This window comes from Capricornis sumatraensis, chromosome 2, assembly GCF_032405125.1.
Source record: "Capricornis sumatraensis isolate serow.1 chromosome 2, serow.2, whole genome shotgun sequence".
In the NCBI taxonomy this organism is placed as follows: domain Eukaryota; kingdom Metazoa; phylum Chordata; class Mammalia; order Artiodactyla; family Bovidae; genus Capricornis; species Capricornis sumatraensis.
In genome coordinates, this window is record NC_091070.1 from 68,569,628 (window position 1) to 68,588,086 (window position 18,459).

An 18,459-nucleotide genomic window follows, 5' to 3' on the forward strand; every position below is an offset into this window, starting at 1 on the left:
GATTTCATTTAGGATGGACTAGTTGGATCTCCTTGCAGTCCAAGGGACCCTCAAGAGTCTTCTCCAACACCACAGTTCAAAAGCATCAGCTCTTCGGTGCTCAGCTTTCTTTATAGTCCAACTCTCACATCCATACATGACCACTGGAAAAACCATAGCTTTGACTAGATGGACCTTTGCTGGCAAAGTAATGTCTCTGCTTTTTAATATGCTGTCTAGGTTGGTCCTAACTTTCCTTCCAAGGAGTAAGCATCTTTTAATTTCATGGTTGCAATCACCATCTGCAGTGATTTTGGAGCCCAAGAAAATAAAGTCTGTCACTGTTTCCATTGTTTCCCTATCTGTTTGCCATGAAGTGATGGGACCAGATGCCATGATCTTCGTTTTCTGAATGTTGGGTTTTAACCCAACTTTTTCATTCTCCTCTTTCACTTTCTTCAAGAGGCTTTTTAGTTCCTGTTCACTTTCTGCCATAAGGGTGGTGTCATCTGCATATCCAAGGTTATTGATATCTCTCCCAGCCATCTTGATTCCAGCTTGTGCTTCATCCAGTCCAGCATTTCTTATGATGTACTCTGCATATAAGTTAAATAAGCAGGGTGACAATATACAGCCTTGACGTACTCCTTTTCCTATTTGGAACCAGTCTGTTGTTCCATGTCCAGTTCTAACTGTTGCTTCTTGACCTGCACATGGATTTCTGAAAAGGCAGGTCAGGTGGTCTGGTATTCCCATCTCTTGAATAATTTTCCACAGTTTGTTGTGCTCCACCCAGTCAAACGGAGAAGACAATGGCACCCCACTCCAGTACTCTTGCCTGGGAAATCCCATGGACGGAGGAGCCTGGTAGGCTACAGTCCATGGGGTCACAAAGAGTCGGACAGGACTGAGTGACTTCACTTTCACTTTTCTGCATTGGAGAAGGAAATGGCAACCCACTCCAGTGTTCTTGCCTGGAGAATCCCAGGGACGGGGGAGACTGCTGGGCTTCCGTCTACATGGTCGCAGAGTTGGAAACAACTGACGCAACTTAGCAGCAGCAGCACGCAGTCAAAGGGTTTGGCGTAATCAATAAAGCAGATGTTTTTCTGGAACTCTCTTGCTTTTTCTATGATCCAACTGATGTTGTCAATTTGACATCTGGTTCGTCTGCCTTTTCTAAATCCACCTTGCACATCTGGAATTTCGTGGTTCATGTGTTGTTGAAGCCTGGCTTGGAGAATTTTGAGCATTACTTTGCTAGTGTGTAGGATAAGTGCAATTGTGCAGTAGTTTGAACATTCTTTGGCATTGCCTTTCTTTGGGATTGGAATGAAAACTGACCTTTTCCAGTCTTGTGGCCACTGCTGAGTTTTCCAAACTTGATGGCATATTGAGTGCAGCACTTTAACAGCATCATCTTTTAGTATTTAAAATAGCTCAGCTGGAATTCCATCACCTTCACTACCTTTGTTGGTAGTGATGCTTCCCAAGGCCCACTTGACTTCACATTCCAGGATGTCTGGCTCTAGGTGTGTGATCACACCATTGTGGTTATCTGGATCATGAAGATCTTTTTTGTATAGTTCTTTTGTGTATTGTTAACACATCTTAAAATCTTCTACTTCTGTTAGGTCCATATCATTTCTATCCTTTATTGTGCCCATCTTTGCATGAAATATTCCCTTGGTATCTCTAATTTTCTTGAAGAGATCTCTAGTCTTTCCCATTCTATCGTTTTCCTCTATGTCTTTGCATTGATCACTGAGGAAGGCTTTCTTATCTCTCCTTGCTATTCTTTGGAACTCTGCATTCAAATGCAAAGTATCTTTCCTTTTCTCCTTTGCCTTTTGTGTCTTTTCAAATCTTCATAGAAAATAATTCAATACTTCAACACTTCATAGAAAATAATCAAGTTACAATAACAATTGCCCCTTAAGAGGAGAGACTAAACTACCTCCCCTCCTTTGTCTCCAATTCCCATTCCAAATACTTCCACCCCTGTGTCCCTGACAAGGAACAGATGGCATCACTGCTCAGAACATTTTCCATCTCAAATATTTTGGGTGTTAGCCATACCTTCTTTTGACACACAAAAAGGTAATGAAATAGTTTTGGTTTAAAACATTTTTTTCTGTTTAGTGAGGCAAGATTTACTTGATCTGCAAAAAACAAGGGAACGGGTTAAAAGGAAATACCTCATTCCATCTTTGAGAGCTTATGTGTAACAGTGCAGTAGTTATGCATGGGTAGACATCAGTTACTTCTTTAATCTAGATACTCCCAATAATATGTCTACAGGTGCTATTAGGTACCACAGGATAGACCAAGGCAGGGAGAAGAAAAGTGGGGAGGGAAAATGAGGTGGCAGGAAAAAATAAAATTAAGAACCAGGCAAAAAGAATGATGATGAGATAGCACAGAAAAAAGTGTTAGATTTCAGGAAGTATATAAGTGCCATTCACCATACTCTACATTTGACTGCACTCAATTTATAAAGCATTTTCACATTATGACCTATAACATTAAGGCCCCAAATTACCTTATTGCTATTCTAGATATTACTAGTAATTTTCTACAAAAGAAGTTTTTGCTAAGAGAAGATTATCATGAAAACTCTACCCCACAGGAAAGAAAAAGATATTAGGGTCTGGACCACTTTACTTTTCATTCAAGTAAAGTTTTTAAGAATGTGTAAATAAGAGTGGTTCCAGCTTGAACATGATTCCAGGAGCCAAGAGCTAAACTTGGATAAGATTTACAGTGAGAAGCAGATAACCCAACAGCAAGCCTATGCAGGTACAAAGAAATCCTACAGAAATTAATAAACTAATCTTTCTACCATTAGTGATTTTAAAAAAAGCTGAATGTACTTGTAAACCCATTCTGTATCAGTGACTAAAGCTCCTGAAAAGAAATGAAACAGAAATCTAAAGCTTTTAAATGAATATTTTAACTAATAATTTTTTGAAATATTTTACTCCAGCGGTCTTTGCTTATATATTTTTAAGTTATTCATTTTTCAGAGTTCATAGCTCCTTATATGGAAAGACTTTTTCTTCAACTATCACAAATGAAATTCTCTCTTCAATAAATATAAATCTTTTTTAAGTTTACAAATAAAATAATTTTATGTTTTCCTCTCCTGAACAAATTTCTTTGAAGGGTTAGCTTGAAAAAGACATGTCCAAGACTATGGTATACACAATATTTAAAGTTTTAACATTTTAGATTTTACCATGGGGTTTACTGTAAAACAAGAGTAACACTGCCAAATCCATTTGTCCACAGGTACTCAGCTTTCTATCTTTTGAGTTGGTTAGACTACAGAAAGTTGTTACTACACCAGGAGTCTACAGATTTTAAAGTGGAACTGAAAAAATTTATATGACTACATCTTTTTCTCTTTATATACTATATGAAAAATGCATTACTTGGGCCACCTTTTACATCTTTCACAACAGGCCTCTATAAACTCTCAACAAATTGGACTTGTACTTAGGTCTTTATAAAACAACCTGAGAAGGCTCAAGTGTCGCATTCCTTGTTTGAAAAAAGAAGACAAATTAATCTCTGAGAGCTATGGCCATTTAAGCCTACAGCCCGCGCCCTGGGCTAGTGCCATGATTTAAATTCACAACTCCTGATTCCCAAGCCTTTGACTGCTCCAACCAACAAATCACATTTAAACATCCTCTAACCCTGTGTTTCCCAAATCTAACTGTGAATCATAATTACCAAAGGATATCATGGCCCTACCTTTGATCGATAAAACTGGATATAAGTGTCCTAATCCTGTACAGCACAGAGCAACTTGCCTTTTAATATTTGGATACCTAAAGCGATGCCACAAATGAAGAAACCAATTTGCAGAAATTTTTCTCACAACACCATGTAAAATTGGTTCATGTCTTTGTTCCTTTACAGTAATCCTGACCTCAGTCTTTAATTCTGCTCTGTCAAACAAAATCATACAGATTTCAAATCCAGTTGGAAAATAAATATGTGTAGCAAAAAATAGACTTGGGCTTCAATTACTGGAATTTTAACAGAAACCTGGCCAGAGGAATTGCTCAGAATAAAAGAAAAACACAAGTCATGACAACTTACTGAACACAATTATCAGTCTCTTTTCCTATTTTGTAAAAGAGAATTAACAAATACAAAACAGCCACAGGACTACAGATGAGGCAATAAGTTTATATTCCTTTCCACTACAAGTGGGGTCATTTATGTGTCTCAGACCTGAATAAAATACAGGTAACAATCTAAATTCAATCATGACAATAAAATACTTTCCATTTTCCAAGTTTGATGGTAATAATATATTTACACTTTTAAAAATATTTTTTCCTCATTTTTTTTCTTTTCTAAAAAGACAGAACATGCTCAAGAGTACACAGAGTGTGGAAAAAATCATCACTTTGTCTAAGAGATCAAACAGTAATATAAAACAATGTTCTTTTACATAGTCAAGCCAATTCAAGAATGATACCATCAGGGAATCTAACATGGTGTTTACTTCAAAGATGACACTCAAGTAGTTGTTTAGAATACTATGCCTAATGTACCTATCAAGAAGTAAGCACTGCTACCTAAATTTTGTGGCTTTTAGTATCTTCTATATCCACCACCACCTCCTCCATACGGATCTCCGTAACCTCTTCCACCATAGCCTCCTCTTCCTCCATAGCCTCCTCTTCCACCATAATCTCCCCTCCCACCATAATCTCCCCTGCCTTGGAAACCTCCTCCTCTACCACCCCCTCCCCCAGCACCTCCCCACCCCCCGCCCCCTCCCCCAGCACCTCCCCACCCCCCTCCACCACCTCTCCCACTCCCACCACCTCCTCTGCCACCTCCCCCACCCCAACCACCCCTTCCACCGCCTTCCTGTCTCTTTTGCCAAGGCGGCATCTCAGGGGGTGGTGGTTCAATTTCATTCGGCCGTCCTCCCCTGTCAGGCACCCTTCCCATCAGCACCTGTGTAAAGAAATATTTTCTTTCAGTTTCCAATATTGCAAAAGTCAAAATTTACTTAAAGGATGCAAGCAACACTGAAGTTATTGTTCTAATAAAGAAACAGAAGCCAAATATTTTAGGACATGAAAGTACCAGACATGGCAATATGAACTAATATTGAAAATATAAAAGTGATGTGTGACAAATTGCTCACAATGTGCTGTTTTTTAAACAGTGTGAGAGAATATTTATGAAACTTAAGAACTTGTTTAAACCTTTTTAGTAAATTTTATAACAAATGTAGTACCCATCACACTAAGAAAACTTTTTAGCAAAACATTTACAATGTACATAAACTTCATACCCTATACAACTTAACTCCATATTCACTCACACAACTCTGGACTTTCTATTGCCACTGGTTTGGTAATAGACTATCTCATAAAAGACTATTTCTAAGCACATTTTATTTCAACAAAGTATGAAGTACATATGATAACACGTGGGTGTAATACAGGCAGAGACAAAGGTTATCAACTGCAAAGAGCTATAAGGATTTTCAATGAACTATTCCCTTTTTTATGAGAAACTTAAGCTAACTTTCAATGATACTAGTTACTATAGTATTAAAAAAATAAAGACAATATACTTCCTTAACCATGCTTCATAATATTTCACAGGATAAACTAAGGAAGAGTTTGCTTCAAGTACCTTAATTTCTGTAGAAAGGAGCTATTTCATATGTCCATGAACAGAGACCAATAGGAAGCAAATCATTTCCTGCTAGTGTCTTTCAGTAAAGATAAAGCCAAATGTGCCTCAGGCAAAATGACCTATGAATCAGTTGTGTTCTACTTTCCTGATCCTCTAATCAAAATCATGTTTTACTACTTTATATCATAAATGAAGACAAAAAAGTACAAATTCCTCACTGTTGGACAAGCTTCAAAGTACACATATATTCTTCAAAGTACACTATAAAGTTGGCAATAATGTCCTAATTACCAAATCCAAAAAACAGCTTTTCTTGGTTGTTATCCTCATTGGTCTCTCCACCAAACATTCAATGTTGGTGGATATACAGGGATGCTGTTCCAAGATCCGATAATAAGATTGCCCTCAAATAATTAGACTATCAATTACAAACTCAGAAAAGAGATGGGCAATATCACTTAAGAGAACTCTTGATCCAGAAAGACCTTGATGCAAGATATAAGTAACATATTTAAAAACAGAACACTTTCAGAATAGAGGAGGCTGATCTAAAATGGAAGCAGGAAGGCCCAAACACTGGTGTCTAACTTAACGATAATTAGCAAACTGACTTTATATACAACCATCTTCTGCTACAGGACACCTTTCTCACTGCACTGAGAATTGATATTGTAAAATTACCCAAGTCCCATACTTCTGACTTTTGGCTCTTAAGTTTGTCATAGAGTGCTCTAACTGAAGAGTATATACTAGACAAGCTGATATAAACATTCTAAATTATCTTATTGTTGCTGCCACTGTTGTAAAGGAAAAAATTCAGACTCTCCGAATTGATTTAAGACCACTGTCAGAGAAATGGATCTATACTCTGAATCAGGAAATGGAACATCCAAGAGATTTTGCAATTTCTAAATTGCAGAAGTGATTTCTCTAACTAAACAGAAGAGTTTGGATGTGAACCCAAACCTGTATGACTCCAAAGCACATACGTTTTCCTCTGTACCAAAGATGTAAGGAGTACGTGTGAGTATACAAAATGACTCCTACCGATTTTTTACTGACAAAAAATGGTAAGATTATTGGAAAGAAGGCAAATAATTCTGGCTAATGATACTGATAAAAATAATTCTTAATTCCTCTAATTCAGATAAAACTGTGATTCATGAATACAGAAATTCAAATAAACATGCACATAGAAAACATTAGTAAGCCTAAACTGATTCTCTTTTCTAAGAGTTCACTGGGATGAAAAATGGATTAAATCTGTAAAAACATCAATCAAGGCTATTATAAATTCTTTCTCCACTGTATTAAAAGAAAAACCAACCTTATTAATGGCACATGCTGTCTTCTCCCGGCTAGATCCACTACTTGTCCTGATGATCTTCGACAGATCTTCACGGGCAGCAAGTAAATGTGCCAAGGTTATTGTTGTCTTGGGTGACAAAGCATAACGCTTAGGTTGGTAAATTCTTGCTATGTCATCTGTTTTTAACTAAATGACAAAAGTCAGGGGAAAAAGGAACCAGAGAACATTTCAATGAAAGAGCAATGGCAATCAATCTTCAGGAAAAAAAAAAAAAAGATAAAACACAAGCAAAGAAATAAACAGCAAAACATTCAAATATCTGATAATCTGTAAGTAGAATGAAGGGGGAAAAAAGACCAACAAATGCTACAAGACTATGTAACTACCCGTAACAACTCATTTTAAAAGTAACACAAAAAAGATTCCACTCATATTAACAAAGAGCAGAATACCTAAAAATAGCTCTACTGAAAACATACAGAAACTTTAAGAAGAAAACATTAGTAAACCTACAAAACAAAGGGAGAGCCTGAACAGATGGAGAGAAACACCACGTTTCTGAATGGGGACACTGAGTACTGCCAGTCTTCCTTGAAATTAACTTATACAATTTACCGCAGTTGTCTTGGGATGTATTTTTAGTGGAGCAGGGAGGTAAGGGATACCTACAGTTAACTCAGAAATGAAATATGTACGAAATGACTAAAACAATTTTGTAAAGAGTTTTATCATCTATTAACAGGTAATATGAAATTATTCATCACTGCCTTAACAACTTACATTCACTGACGACTTGTTAAAAGTGCCATGATATTCTTCATTTAATATCATTTCTTTAATCCTCAAAACATCCTTTTAGAGTGGTTGTACAGGTACACTATCCTACCTCACTCTAATTAAATGGAACTTGTTGAGGGGAGGGAATGAACTAATGAAACAAAAGAGGCAGTTAAGATTCCCGGCCTCATAAATGTATGAATACAATAAATGATAGAGGAAGCATCAAAGATCAGTGAGACAAAAGAAATGGAGGAAACTTAAATGCCCATTATTAAATGTAAGAAGCTAATCTGAAAATAATAATCTGTATGATTCCAACTATATGAAATTCTGAAAAAAGCAAAACTATAGAGATAATACAAAATATCAATGGGTTGCTAAAGGTTGTGGGGAGGGAGGAAGAATAGGCAAAGAAGAGAACATTTTTAGGGCAGTGAGAATACTCTGTATGATACTATAATGGTAGATATACATCTTTGCATATTTTTTCAAACCCATAGAATGTACAGCACCAAGAGTGAAACCTAATGTAAGCTACAGTCTTTGGATAATAATGATGTATCAATGTAGGTTCATCAACTGCAAAAATTTACTACACTGGTGGCAGATGTTGATGATGGGGCTAAGTATGTGTGCAAGCAAGGGCTAAATGGAAATCTCAGAACCCTCTGTTCAATATTGCTATGAACCTAAAAGTGCTCTAAAAAATAAAGAATATTAAAACATAAAAAAGGATCAATGAGAAAACATTTTTTTAAATGGTGCTGGAATGAACTGTTGTCTATTTGTAAAGTAATAGTAATAATGCATAACCTATAACAAGGGATTCCAAATATAACAAAAGTTCATTGTTTAACTAGAACAACTATATGCCAATAAAATGGACAACCTAGAGAAAAGGACAAATTCTTAGAAAGATACAACCTTCCAAAAGTGAACCAGAAAGAAACAGAAAATATGAACAGATCATCAGAATTAGTAAATCGTAATATAAAAATTTCTAACAAACAAAAGTCCAGGACCAGACAGCTTCACAGGTGAATTCTATCAAGCATTTAGAGAAGAGTTAACACCTACCCTTCTCAAACTATTTCAAAAACTTGGCAGAGGAAGGAACACTCCCAAGCTCATTCTATGAGACCGCACCTTGATGCCAAAACCAAAGATACCATAAAAAAAGGAAATTACAGGATAATATCACTGATGAACATGAATGCAAAAATCCTCAAAAAAATACTAGCAAACCAAATCCAACAACACGTTAAAACAATCAGACACCATGATTGAGTGGGATTTATCCCAGGGCTGCAAGGACTCTTCAACATAGGTTAAATTAATCGATTTGATATATCACGTTAACAAACTGAAGAATAAAACCGTATGATCATCTTAACAGATGCAGAAAAAGCTTCTGACAAAACTCAACACCATTTCAGATAAAAACTCTCCAGAATGTGGATACAGAGGGAACATATCTCAACTTAATAAAGGCCATACATGACAAAACCACAGCAAAATTATTCCCAATGGTGAAAAATTGTAAGCATTCCCTCTAAGATCAGGAACAAGACAAGGATGTTCACTCTCACCACTTTTATTCAACATAGTTTTGGAAGGCCTAGCCATGGCGATCAGAGAAGAAAAAGAAATAAAAGGAATCCAAATTGGAAAAGAAGTAAAACTGTCACGTTTGAAGATGACATAATACTATACATAGAAAATCCTAAAGCTGCAACCAGAAAACTACTAGAGCTTAAAGAATTTGGCAAAACTGCAGAATATAAAATTAATACACAGAAATCTCTTGCATTCGTATCCATTAACAATGAAAGACTAGAAAAAGAAGTTATAGAAACAATCTCATTTACCATCACATGAAAATGCCTAAGAGCTTCCCAGGTGGTGCTAGTGGTAAAGAATCTGCCTGCCAATGCAGGAGACATAAGAGATGCAGGTTCAGTCCCTGAGATGGGAAGGTCCCCTGGAGGAAGAAATGGCAACCCACTCCAGTATCCTTGCTGGGAGAATCCCATGCACAGAAGAGCCTTTGGGCTACAGTCCATGGGTCACAGAGAGTCAGACATGACTGAGTGAGCACAAAAAGCATAAAATACCTGTACTCAGAAAACTGTAAGATACAGATGAAAGAAATCAAAGATGACACAAACAGATGGAAAGATATACCAAGTTCTCAGATTGGAAAAATCAATATTCAAAATGACTATACCACCCAAAGTAATCTACAGATTCAAAGCAATCCCTAACAAATTACTGATATCATTTTTCACAGAATTAGAAAAAAAACTTACAATTTGTATTGAAGACACAAAAGACCTCAAAAAGTCAAGGCAATCTTGAGAAAGAAAAACAGAGCTGGAGGAATCAGGCTCCTTGACTTCAGACTATACTACAATGCTAACTAGTAGGGTATATAGATCAAACAGATAGAAAGCACCTACAGTCATCTAATCTATGATAAAGAAGGCAAGAATACACAACGAAGAAAAGACAGTCTCTTCAAGAAGTGGTGCTGGGAAAACTGGACTGCTACGTGTACAAGAATAAAATTAAAACATTCTTTAACACCATACAGAAAAATAAACTCAAATGAACTGAAGACCTAAATGTAAGACTGGATACTGTAAAACTCTTAAAGGAAAACACAGGCAGAGCACTCTGATATAAATCACAACAAGATCTTTTTTGTTCCACCACCAAGTGTAATGAAAACAAAAATTAACGAATGGCAAATAAAAGTGCTTGCACAGGAAAGGAAATCATGAACAAAACTAAAAGAAAACCCACACAATAGGAGAAAATATTTGCAAACAATGTGAACAAGTCATTAACCTCCAAAATATACAAACAACTCATGCAGCTCAACATGAAAAAAAAAAAGATGGCCAGAAGATCTAAAGAGACATTTCTCTAAAGATGACATAAAAATGGCTAAAAAGCACATGAAAAGATGCTCAACATCACTAACTACTAGACAAATGCAAATCAAAACTACAATGAGCTATCACCTCACACTGGGAGAATGGCCATCATCAAAAAATCTACAAACAATAAATGCTGAAGAGGGTATGGAAAAAAGGGAACCCTCTTCAATGCTGGTGGGAATGTAAATTAATCTAACACTACTATGGCTACCCACTCTAGTAGTACTCTGGTCTAAAGAATTCCATGAACTACATGGGCCATGGGGTAGCAAAAAGTCAGACATGAGTGAGCAACTTTCACTTTCTTTATAGAGAACAGTATGGAGATTCCTTAAAAAAACTAGAAGTAGAGCTACCACATGATCCCGCAACCCCACTTCAGGGCATATACCTGGAAAACTGTAATGCAAAAGGACACAGGCACCCCCATGTTCACTGCAGCACTGTTTGCAACAGCCAGGACATGGAAGCAACCTAAATGTCCATCAACAGAGGAATGGATAAAGAAGGTATGGTGTATATATACAATGGAATATTACCCAGCCACATAAAAGAACTAGTATCATTTGCAGCAACATGGATGGACCTAGAGATTATCATACTACGTGAGGTTAAGTCAGACAGAGAAAGACAAGTATCATATGATACTGCTTATACATGAAATCTAAAAAAATCATACAAATGAACCTATTTATAAAACAGAAATAGAGTCACAGATGTAGAAAAACAAACTTATGGTTATTAAGGACGAAGGGAGGGAAGAATACATTGGGAGACTGGGACTGACATATACATACTACTGTACATAAAACAGACAACTCGTAAGAACCTACATATAACACAGGAACTCTCTTCAGTACTCTATAATGATCTCTATGGGAACAGAATCTGAAGAAGATTGGATGTAGGCATATGTATAATTGTCTTGCTTTGCTGTACAAGAGAAACACAACATTGTAAATCAACTGTACTCCAAAAAAAAAAAAGTAAAAAATTTTTTAAAAGAGTTATTTTTTTTTAAAGTTTTAAAACTGAAAATCTTAACTATGTTACAAAGACTGCAATTTCTGCACATCAAAAGACAGAAAAAACAACTGGGGAAAATATTTTCAACAAATAAAGCAACTAGCTAACTTCCTTAATATATAAAAAGCTCAATCAGAAGGAAAACAGGAAGGCCTCAGGGGAAAAAAATATAAGACATGAATAGAAATTTCAAAAAAATAGGAAATTCAAATGACTAATAAGCTTATGAAAAAAAGTTCAACTTTACTAATAAGACAAATAAACAAATGAAAACAATTTAGTCATTTTTAACCATTAAGTTAGCCATAAAATTGACAATATTCTAAATATTAAAGGGGCTAAAGTGAAACCAAAATGGCATTGACCTTATTTGTACGAGTTTAAATTCATACAAAATTTCTAAAAAACAATCTGGCCATGTGAATCAAGACCATTAAGAGTCATAACCTTTGACACAGTGAATTTCCATTTAGGAATCCACAGGTTTCACATCTGCAGACACAAAAGGCTGATTGTGCAGTTATGTGGGGAAACATGAATGAAACTTGACAGCATTATGCTAAGAAGTCAGACATAAAAGCCACACATTGTATAATTCCTTATATATATGACATACACAGAACAGGCAAATCCAAAGAGAGACAAACTAGATTATAGTAAAGGAAGGTTTCTTTGGAAGGAATGATGCTAAAGCTGAAACTCCAGTACTTTGGCCACCTCATGCGAAGAGTTGACTCATTGGAAAAGACTCTGATGCTGGGAGGGATTGGAGGCAGGAGGAGAAGGGGACGACAGAGGATGAGATGGCTGGATGGCATCACTGACTCGATGGATGTGAGTCTGAGTGAACTCCGGGAGTTGGTGATGGACAGGGAGGCCTGGCATGCTGCAATTCATGGGGTTGCAAAGAGTCGGACACAACTGAGCGACTGAACTGAACTGAAAGGAAGGTGAGGGTACTGTGAATGACCACTGAAAGGAATAATTCTGTTGGGGTTGAGGGAAATGTTCTAGAATTAGATCATGGTTACATAATTCAGAGAGTATACTGCTGCTGCTAAGTCACTTCAGTCGTGTCCAACTCTGTGTGACCCCATAGACGGCAGCCTACCAGGCTCCCCCGTCCCTGGGATTCTCCATGCAAGAATACTGAAGTGGGTTGCCATTTTCTTCTCCAATGCATGAAAGTGAAAAGTGAAAGTGAAGTCACTCAGTCGTGTCCAACTCTTCACGACCCCATGGACTGCAGCCTACCAGGCTCCTCCATCCACGGGATTTTACAGGCAAGAGTACTGGAGTGGGGTGCCATCACCTTCTCCAATAAAGTATACTAAAACCCACTAAATTATACATTTTAAGATGGTGAATTATATCTCAATTAAAAATTAATATAAAAAAGGATATTGAAATAGAACTTTTAGAGATATGGGACAATGATCACACTATATTCAGTAAAAAAAAAAAAAATCAAACTATAAAATTATACTTTTATTTCAATACTAGCAAAGTAATAGAGAAACCAGATTAACCATACAAATAAATGTGTATAATCTTCTTGAAGGGCAACTCTACACAGGGTGTATGAAGAGTATTTTTTAAATGCATATTCTTTGATCAAGAAATTACACTTTAAGGAATATATCATGTACATGAACAAAAATGTAGTTGTCAAGGATTTCATTATAGGCAAAGAAGACAAAATCAAAGGAAACCTCAAAATCAATAGAGTATATCCATATGATAAAATGTGGAAAGATTTTAAACACAGTAGAACAACAGTTGATCAATCATTCAACAATATCAGACACATGAAATAGGAAGAATAATATAAAGATACATTAAATTTAACAAGAAAACTCAGGGTATAAATGCGTATGCATGCATGCATGTTAAGTCGCTTCAGTCATGTCCACCTCTGTGTGACCCTATGGACAGTAGCCCACCAGGCTCCTCCGTCCACAGGATTCTAGAGGCAAGAATACTGGAGTGGGTTGCCATTTCCTTCTCCTTATATACAATTTAAAAGGATGACATGAAAGGCCAAAATTTGATCATAATCTAAGAAAAAAACATTTAAAAAATCTTCCAAAATTAAGAAAACTGAAAACATAATCTCCTTGTCCTAAAACATGATGCAAAAACACCAAGATAAAAATATCAAGGTATTTCCTAAAAGTATTTTCTCAAAGTCTCTAAGTTTAAGGCTAGTCAAGAGTATACATTACCATGAGTCTGTGCCACTCTGAATGGTCAAACAGCATGGCAAAACTCATTTATTTTGGATTCTTCTATAAGCTTAAGGACAACACTGAAAATATCCTCCAATTTAGTATATTAAAGATACTTTTAATGCAGTACCTTTCACAATGTTCTTTATATTCCTAAATTCCTTTTCTCATTGAAATTCTAGCAGATTAAACTGGATACCCAATATGTATACAACCTCTATTAAGTTTCCAGGGGTCAGTAAAACTCATACTTTGCATATATCTAAATTCTATTTCCTTTCTTTAAGTCAGCAATCATGTCATCTACTTCTTTGGTAACTCAGACCTCTTAGAGTAACATCTAGGTTTCTCACATACAACGGTTACTCCAAACACATGGACACACATGTCTAAAATTTATCCTGGTATGCATGCAGAAGAGAAACAGGTTTTAATCTTCTGAGAAGCCAATTTGATATTACAGACACTGAAATATTCTAAAAATGTTCTACATCTCATCATATAAGGTAATGAGATGCTCATCCAGAACCAGGTACATTGTAATGTGTGCAACAATGTGAGGTGCTAAGTAAATATTTATTGAAAGAAAATACACATAAGACAGTACTCAACTCTCCCTTACAGCTATTCTATTACTATGCTAAAAAAAATTTTTTTTTTCCTGTGAAATAACAATAGTTCACCAACAATCCTGTTCTAATCACTCTAATTTTTTTTTGTATCTGTCTGCTAGGTGTTTGGAAGGAAACTATGTATATACATCAGGGAGTATTTTTAGGTAAATGAGTCAGATTACACATACTAAATTTAAAAAGTACACATATACTACAATAAAGAGACTAGAAAGAAGGATACAGGTAAGAAGAGAACCAACATATTAGAAAATGAGATCAAGAGCCAAAAATAGGGGTTAACTCAGTCTATTTGTGGAATAATCTATTCTTCCAACCATTGTTGCCATGCTGCCACTCCTCCCCTGGCCAAATGAGAATAATGGACAGAAAAAATGAGGCTTCCTTTCTTTAAAAAAATGAGCAGTCACACTTCTACAAGTGAGCATTAGAAATTTCCGGTTCACAGTAGCCAGCCCCAAAACCTGACATCAACAATCCTGATCAATGACTAGTTCCCAATCAGTTTTTCAGTGTCTTGTCTTAAATATGGACAACGAAAGACCATAATGCATTTGAAGAAAGCCTGCACAAGACAAAGACCAAGAAAAACAAATCAAAAATAGCCCTGGAAGAGATAGGAAATAATTGAAGCGGAAAAAACAAAACAAAATACCTTTTATAAAAAATTTTCATCCCCATTTAAGAAGATAGCACAGTCATAAAACAAGAAGAAAAAATAACAAACACGTGAAAGGAAAACTCAAGAAGAAAAAAAAATTCCCACAAAGGAAAAAATGATGGCAGAAACAAAAATTTAATGACAAGCACAAAATAAAATTGAGGAAAATTCCAAGAAAGTGAATCAAAAAGGAAAAGCGAAAATGAGAAAAAAAATAAAGCAACTTATGAGGATCTACTCAAAAAGTCTAATATCTGAATAAGAGTTTCAGAAAGAGAAAATATAAAAGAAATATAGAAGTTTGAGTTTATAAATTGAAAGGCCCACCTAATGTTTAGCACAATGAGTTAAAAAAAGACCCTGACTGTCATATGCTGTGAAAGAGAGAAGAGAGTCTAAAAGCTCTCAGAGAAAACTAAAAGCTCATCCAAAAGAATGGAGAATGGCATTGGGTTTCTCAACAGCAGCACTACATGCTAGAGAACAATGAAGCAATGCCTTCAATATTCTTCGAGAAAAATGTTTTCCACCTAGAATTTTATGTTTATCCAAACTATCAATCAAATGTGGCAGCAGAATAAACATATTTTCATAATGTAAGGATTCAGAAAAACACCCCTATTTGTGCATTTACTGTGGCAGGTTGAGGGAAAAAAACAATGAAAGAGAAGAGCATGGGATCCAGGAAATAGTGGAGTACCCAAGGATAGGCATGCAAGTGGCCCAAACTGCAATAGGAGGATACAAGCCATTAGAGTGAAAGAATACAGAAAAAAAGGACTCATCCGAATACCTGATTTTTAAAAACAAACAAAGGAAAGGAAGAAAAAAGCAGCAGCAGCATATGGTAAAGAAATACAATGCAGGGGAAAAAAAAAAAATCAATTAAAAGGAAGATAAAACATCTGGTAAATAGAATGGCTCCCCAGAGATGTCTCCATCCTCCCTGGAACCTGTGAATATGCTGCCTTGCAGATACCAATGCAAGTTAAGTTAGGATCTTGAGATCAATTATCTGGGTGAGCCCAGCGTAATCACAAGGATCTTGATAAGCGAGACACAGGAGAAGGCATATGACGATGGAAGCAGAAAGAGAAAGACTGGAAGATCCCACAGTTAATTTTGAAGATGGAGAATCAGGTCAAGAGCTGAGGTACACAGGTGGTATCTGGAAAGTAGGAAATGCGAGGAAACAGAATCTCCCCTGCAGTGTCTGGGAGGAGGTGCAACCCTGCCAATACCTTCATTTTAGGACTTCTGATGTTGAGATCTGTAAGAGAATACATGTGTATTGTTTAAACCACTAAATTTGCGGTAGTTTGTTACAGCAACCACAGGAAACCAATATAGGGCACCAAATGGAGAGAAAGACCACCTAAGAGCACAGATGACAAGTGAGGCACCCCTTGCTACCAGCAGAACCCAGACATGCAAGACAACCATCTTAGATGTTTCAACCCACCCCAGCCCAGGTACCCACTGAATGAGGCTGCGCAAGTGACCTCAGCTGATACAATATGGGGCAGAAGAACCACCCACTTACCTAAAGAATGTAATAATAGTATCAGAATAACAGGCACAGATTTACCCTGTCACTTGAAACAACTATAAAACTGGACAATCCACACGAACCAGTGATTTTCAGACACTGGATATCCAGAAGCATAGGACAATTATCCCTCTAAGAGGAGAAGCAAATGTTTTCCTGTATTTGTCCCAGCTTACTGTCTGGAGTGATTCCAGACTGTAGTGCAGGGTGGGGTGGATGATCCCAGATGAAGCCTGGGTACAGATTAAAGGCATAAAAAGGGAATGATGGATGACAGCTCTCCAGAAAACTATCTGAAGAGATTCATACTTGGGAATGCTCCCACCCTGCAACCCTTTTCAACTGGAACACAGTTCACAGCCTTAAGACACCTTTAAGATTTGTTCAGACATCAGTGCTGCCTAACTGACCAGTTGCTCATTATATCTATCTCACTGCCACATATGATGCCTTCTTTTATGTATCAGTTCAATTCAATTCAGTGGCTCAGTCGTGTACAATTGTTTGCAACCCCATGGACTACAGCACGCCAGACTTCCTCGTATCCTTGCATAAATCATAACAACTGAGTTTTAAATAAATGTGAGAGATACACTCAGGAATGAACATATCTATGAACAGAGACCAGGATTATTTAAGACCAGTAGTTGCTCTAGGCAGAACTTCAGATAGAGCAATAAAGTGCAAATGCAGCATCATTACATAACAGACGAGAGAGCCTGATGAGCTGTCACAGAGTACCACCTACAGGACACAAGTGGGAAAACAGCCTTACCTTTGCTCTATCAGACCACCCAAAGGACTGCACTGTCACATCTAATCGTTTCATCAACATCCGCCGGCGGCACTCATATTCACTTGAAAGAGCATCATTGATTCTTTCCAGTTTTTCCTAAAATTATGCACATAAAAGAATTTTAAAAATTGTGGTCAATGTTTCCTACTAATTCAAAAGATGGTACTTGGTCCCATAAGACCTAACAGTAAATTGTTTAAATAATTAAGATAATTGATAGAACATTCATGATATTCAACAGATATCAAACATGCAAATTAAACTCAACAGTTTTTAGTTTATCTGATCTTCAATCAAATATATTAATTTAAGTGAAAGGTATATTTGCAAAGTAGTCTGGACCAGTAAGGAAAGAAAATAATAACTTCCCATCTTATTAACACTGAGCTACTATACTTTTCAAATTACAACTATGTTAACATATTAGGCACCGTAAATACTTTTGGTCAATTTTTTTTTAAATTAAAAATCTGAATGAAGAAACGTTAGGACCTACTGCTCTAGAATATCAATGCATTTTAATTCTCCAATATAAAAAATCTACAAGACGGCACTAAGATCATGGCATCCAATCCCATCACTTCATGGCAAATAGATGGGGAAACAGAGGAAACAGTGGCTATTTTTTTGAGCTCCAAAATCACTCTAGATGGTGACTGCAGCCATGAAAGTTATGACCAACCTAGACTTTATATTAAAAAGCAGAGACGTTACTTTGCCAACAAAGGTCCATCTAGTCAAGGCTATGGTTTTTCCAGTGGTCATGTATGGATGTGAGAGTTGGACTGTGAAGACAGCTGAGTACCAAGAATGGATGCTTTTGAACTGTGGTGTTGGAGAAGACTCTTGAGGGTCTCTTGGACTGCAAGGAGATCCAACCA

At 36.5% G+C, this 18,459-nt stretch overlaps 1 protein-coding gene across 1 annotated transcript in view; it reads right to left on the bottom strand.

Annotated features, from left to right (window-relative positions):
- Nucleotides 1-4,219: 4,219 nt before the first annotated feature.
- The window catches only part of FAM98B (family with sequence similarity 98 member B), a 33,023-nt gene continuing 18,783 nt past the window's right edge, over nucleotides 4,220-18,459 (bottom strand). The window contains exons 6-8 of the mRNA XM_068965799.1: nucleotides 17,558-17,674; nucleotides 6,983-7,150; nucleotides 4,220-4,962 (exon numbers count right to left, since the gene is read on the bottom strand). Of these exons, the coding sequence (XP_068821900.1) occupies nucleotides 4,591-4,962; nucleotides 6,983-7,150; nucleotides 17,558-17,674 (657 nt within the window). The 3' untranslated portion in view covers nucleotides 4,220-4,590. The remainder of the gene's footprint in view (nucleotides 4,963-6,982; nucleotides 7,151-17,557; nucleotides 17,675-18,459) is intronic.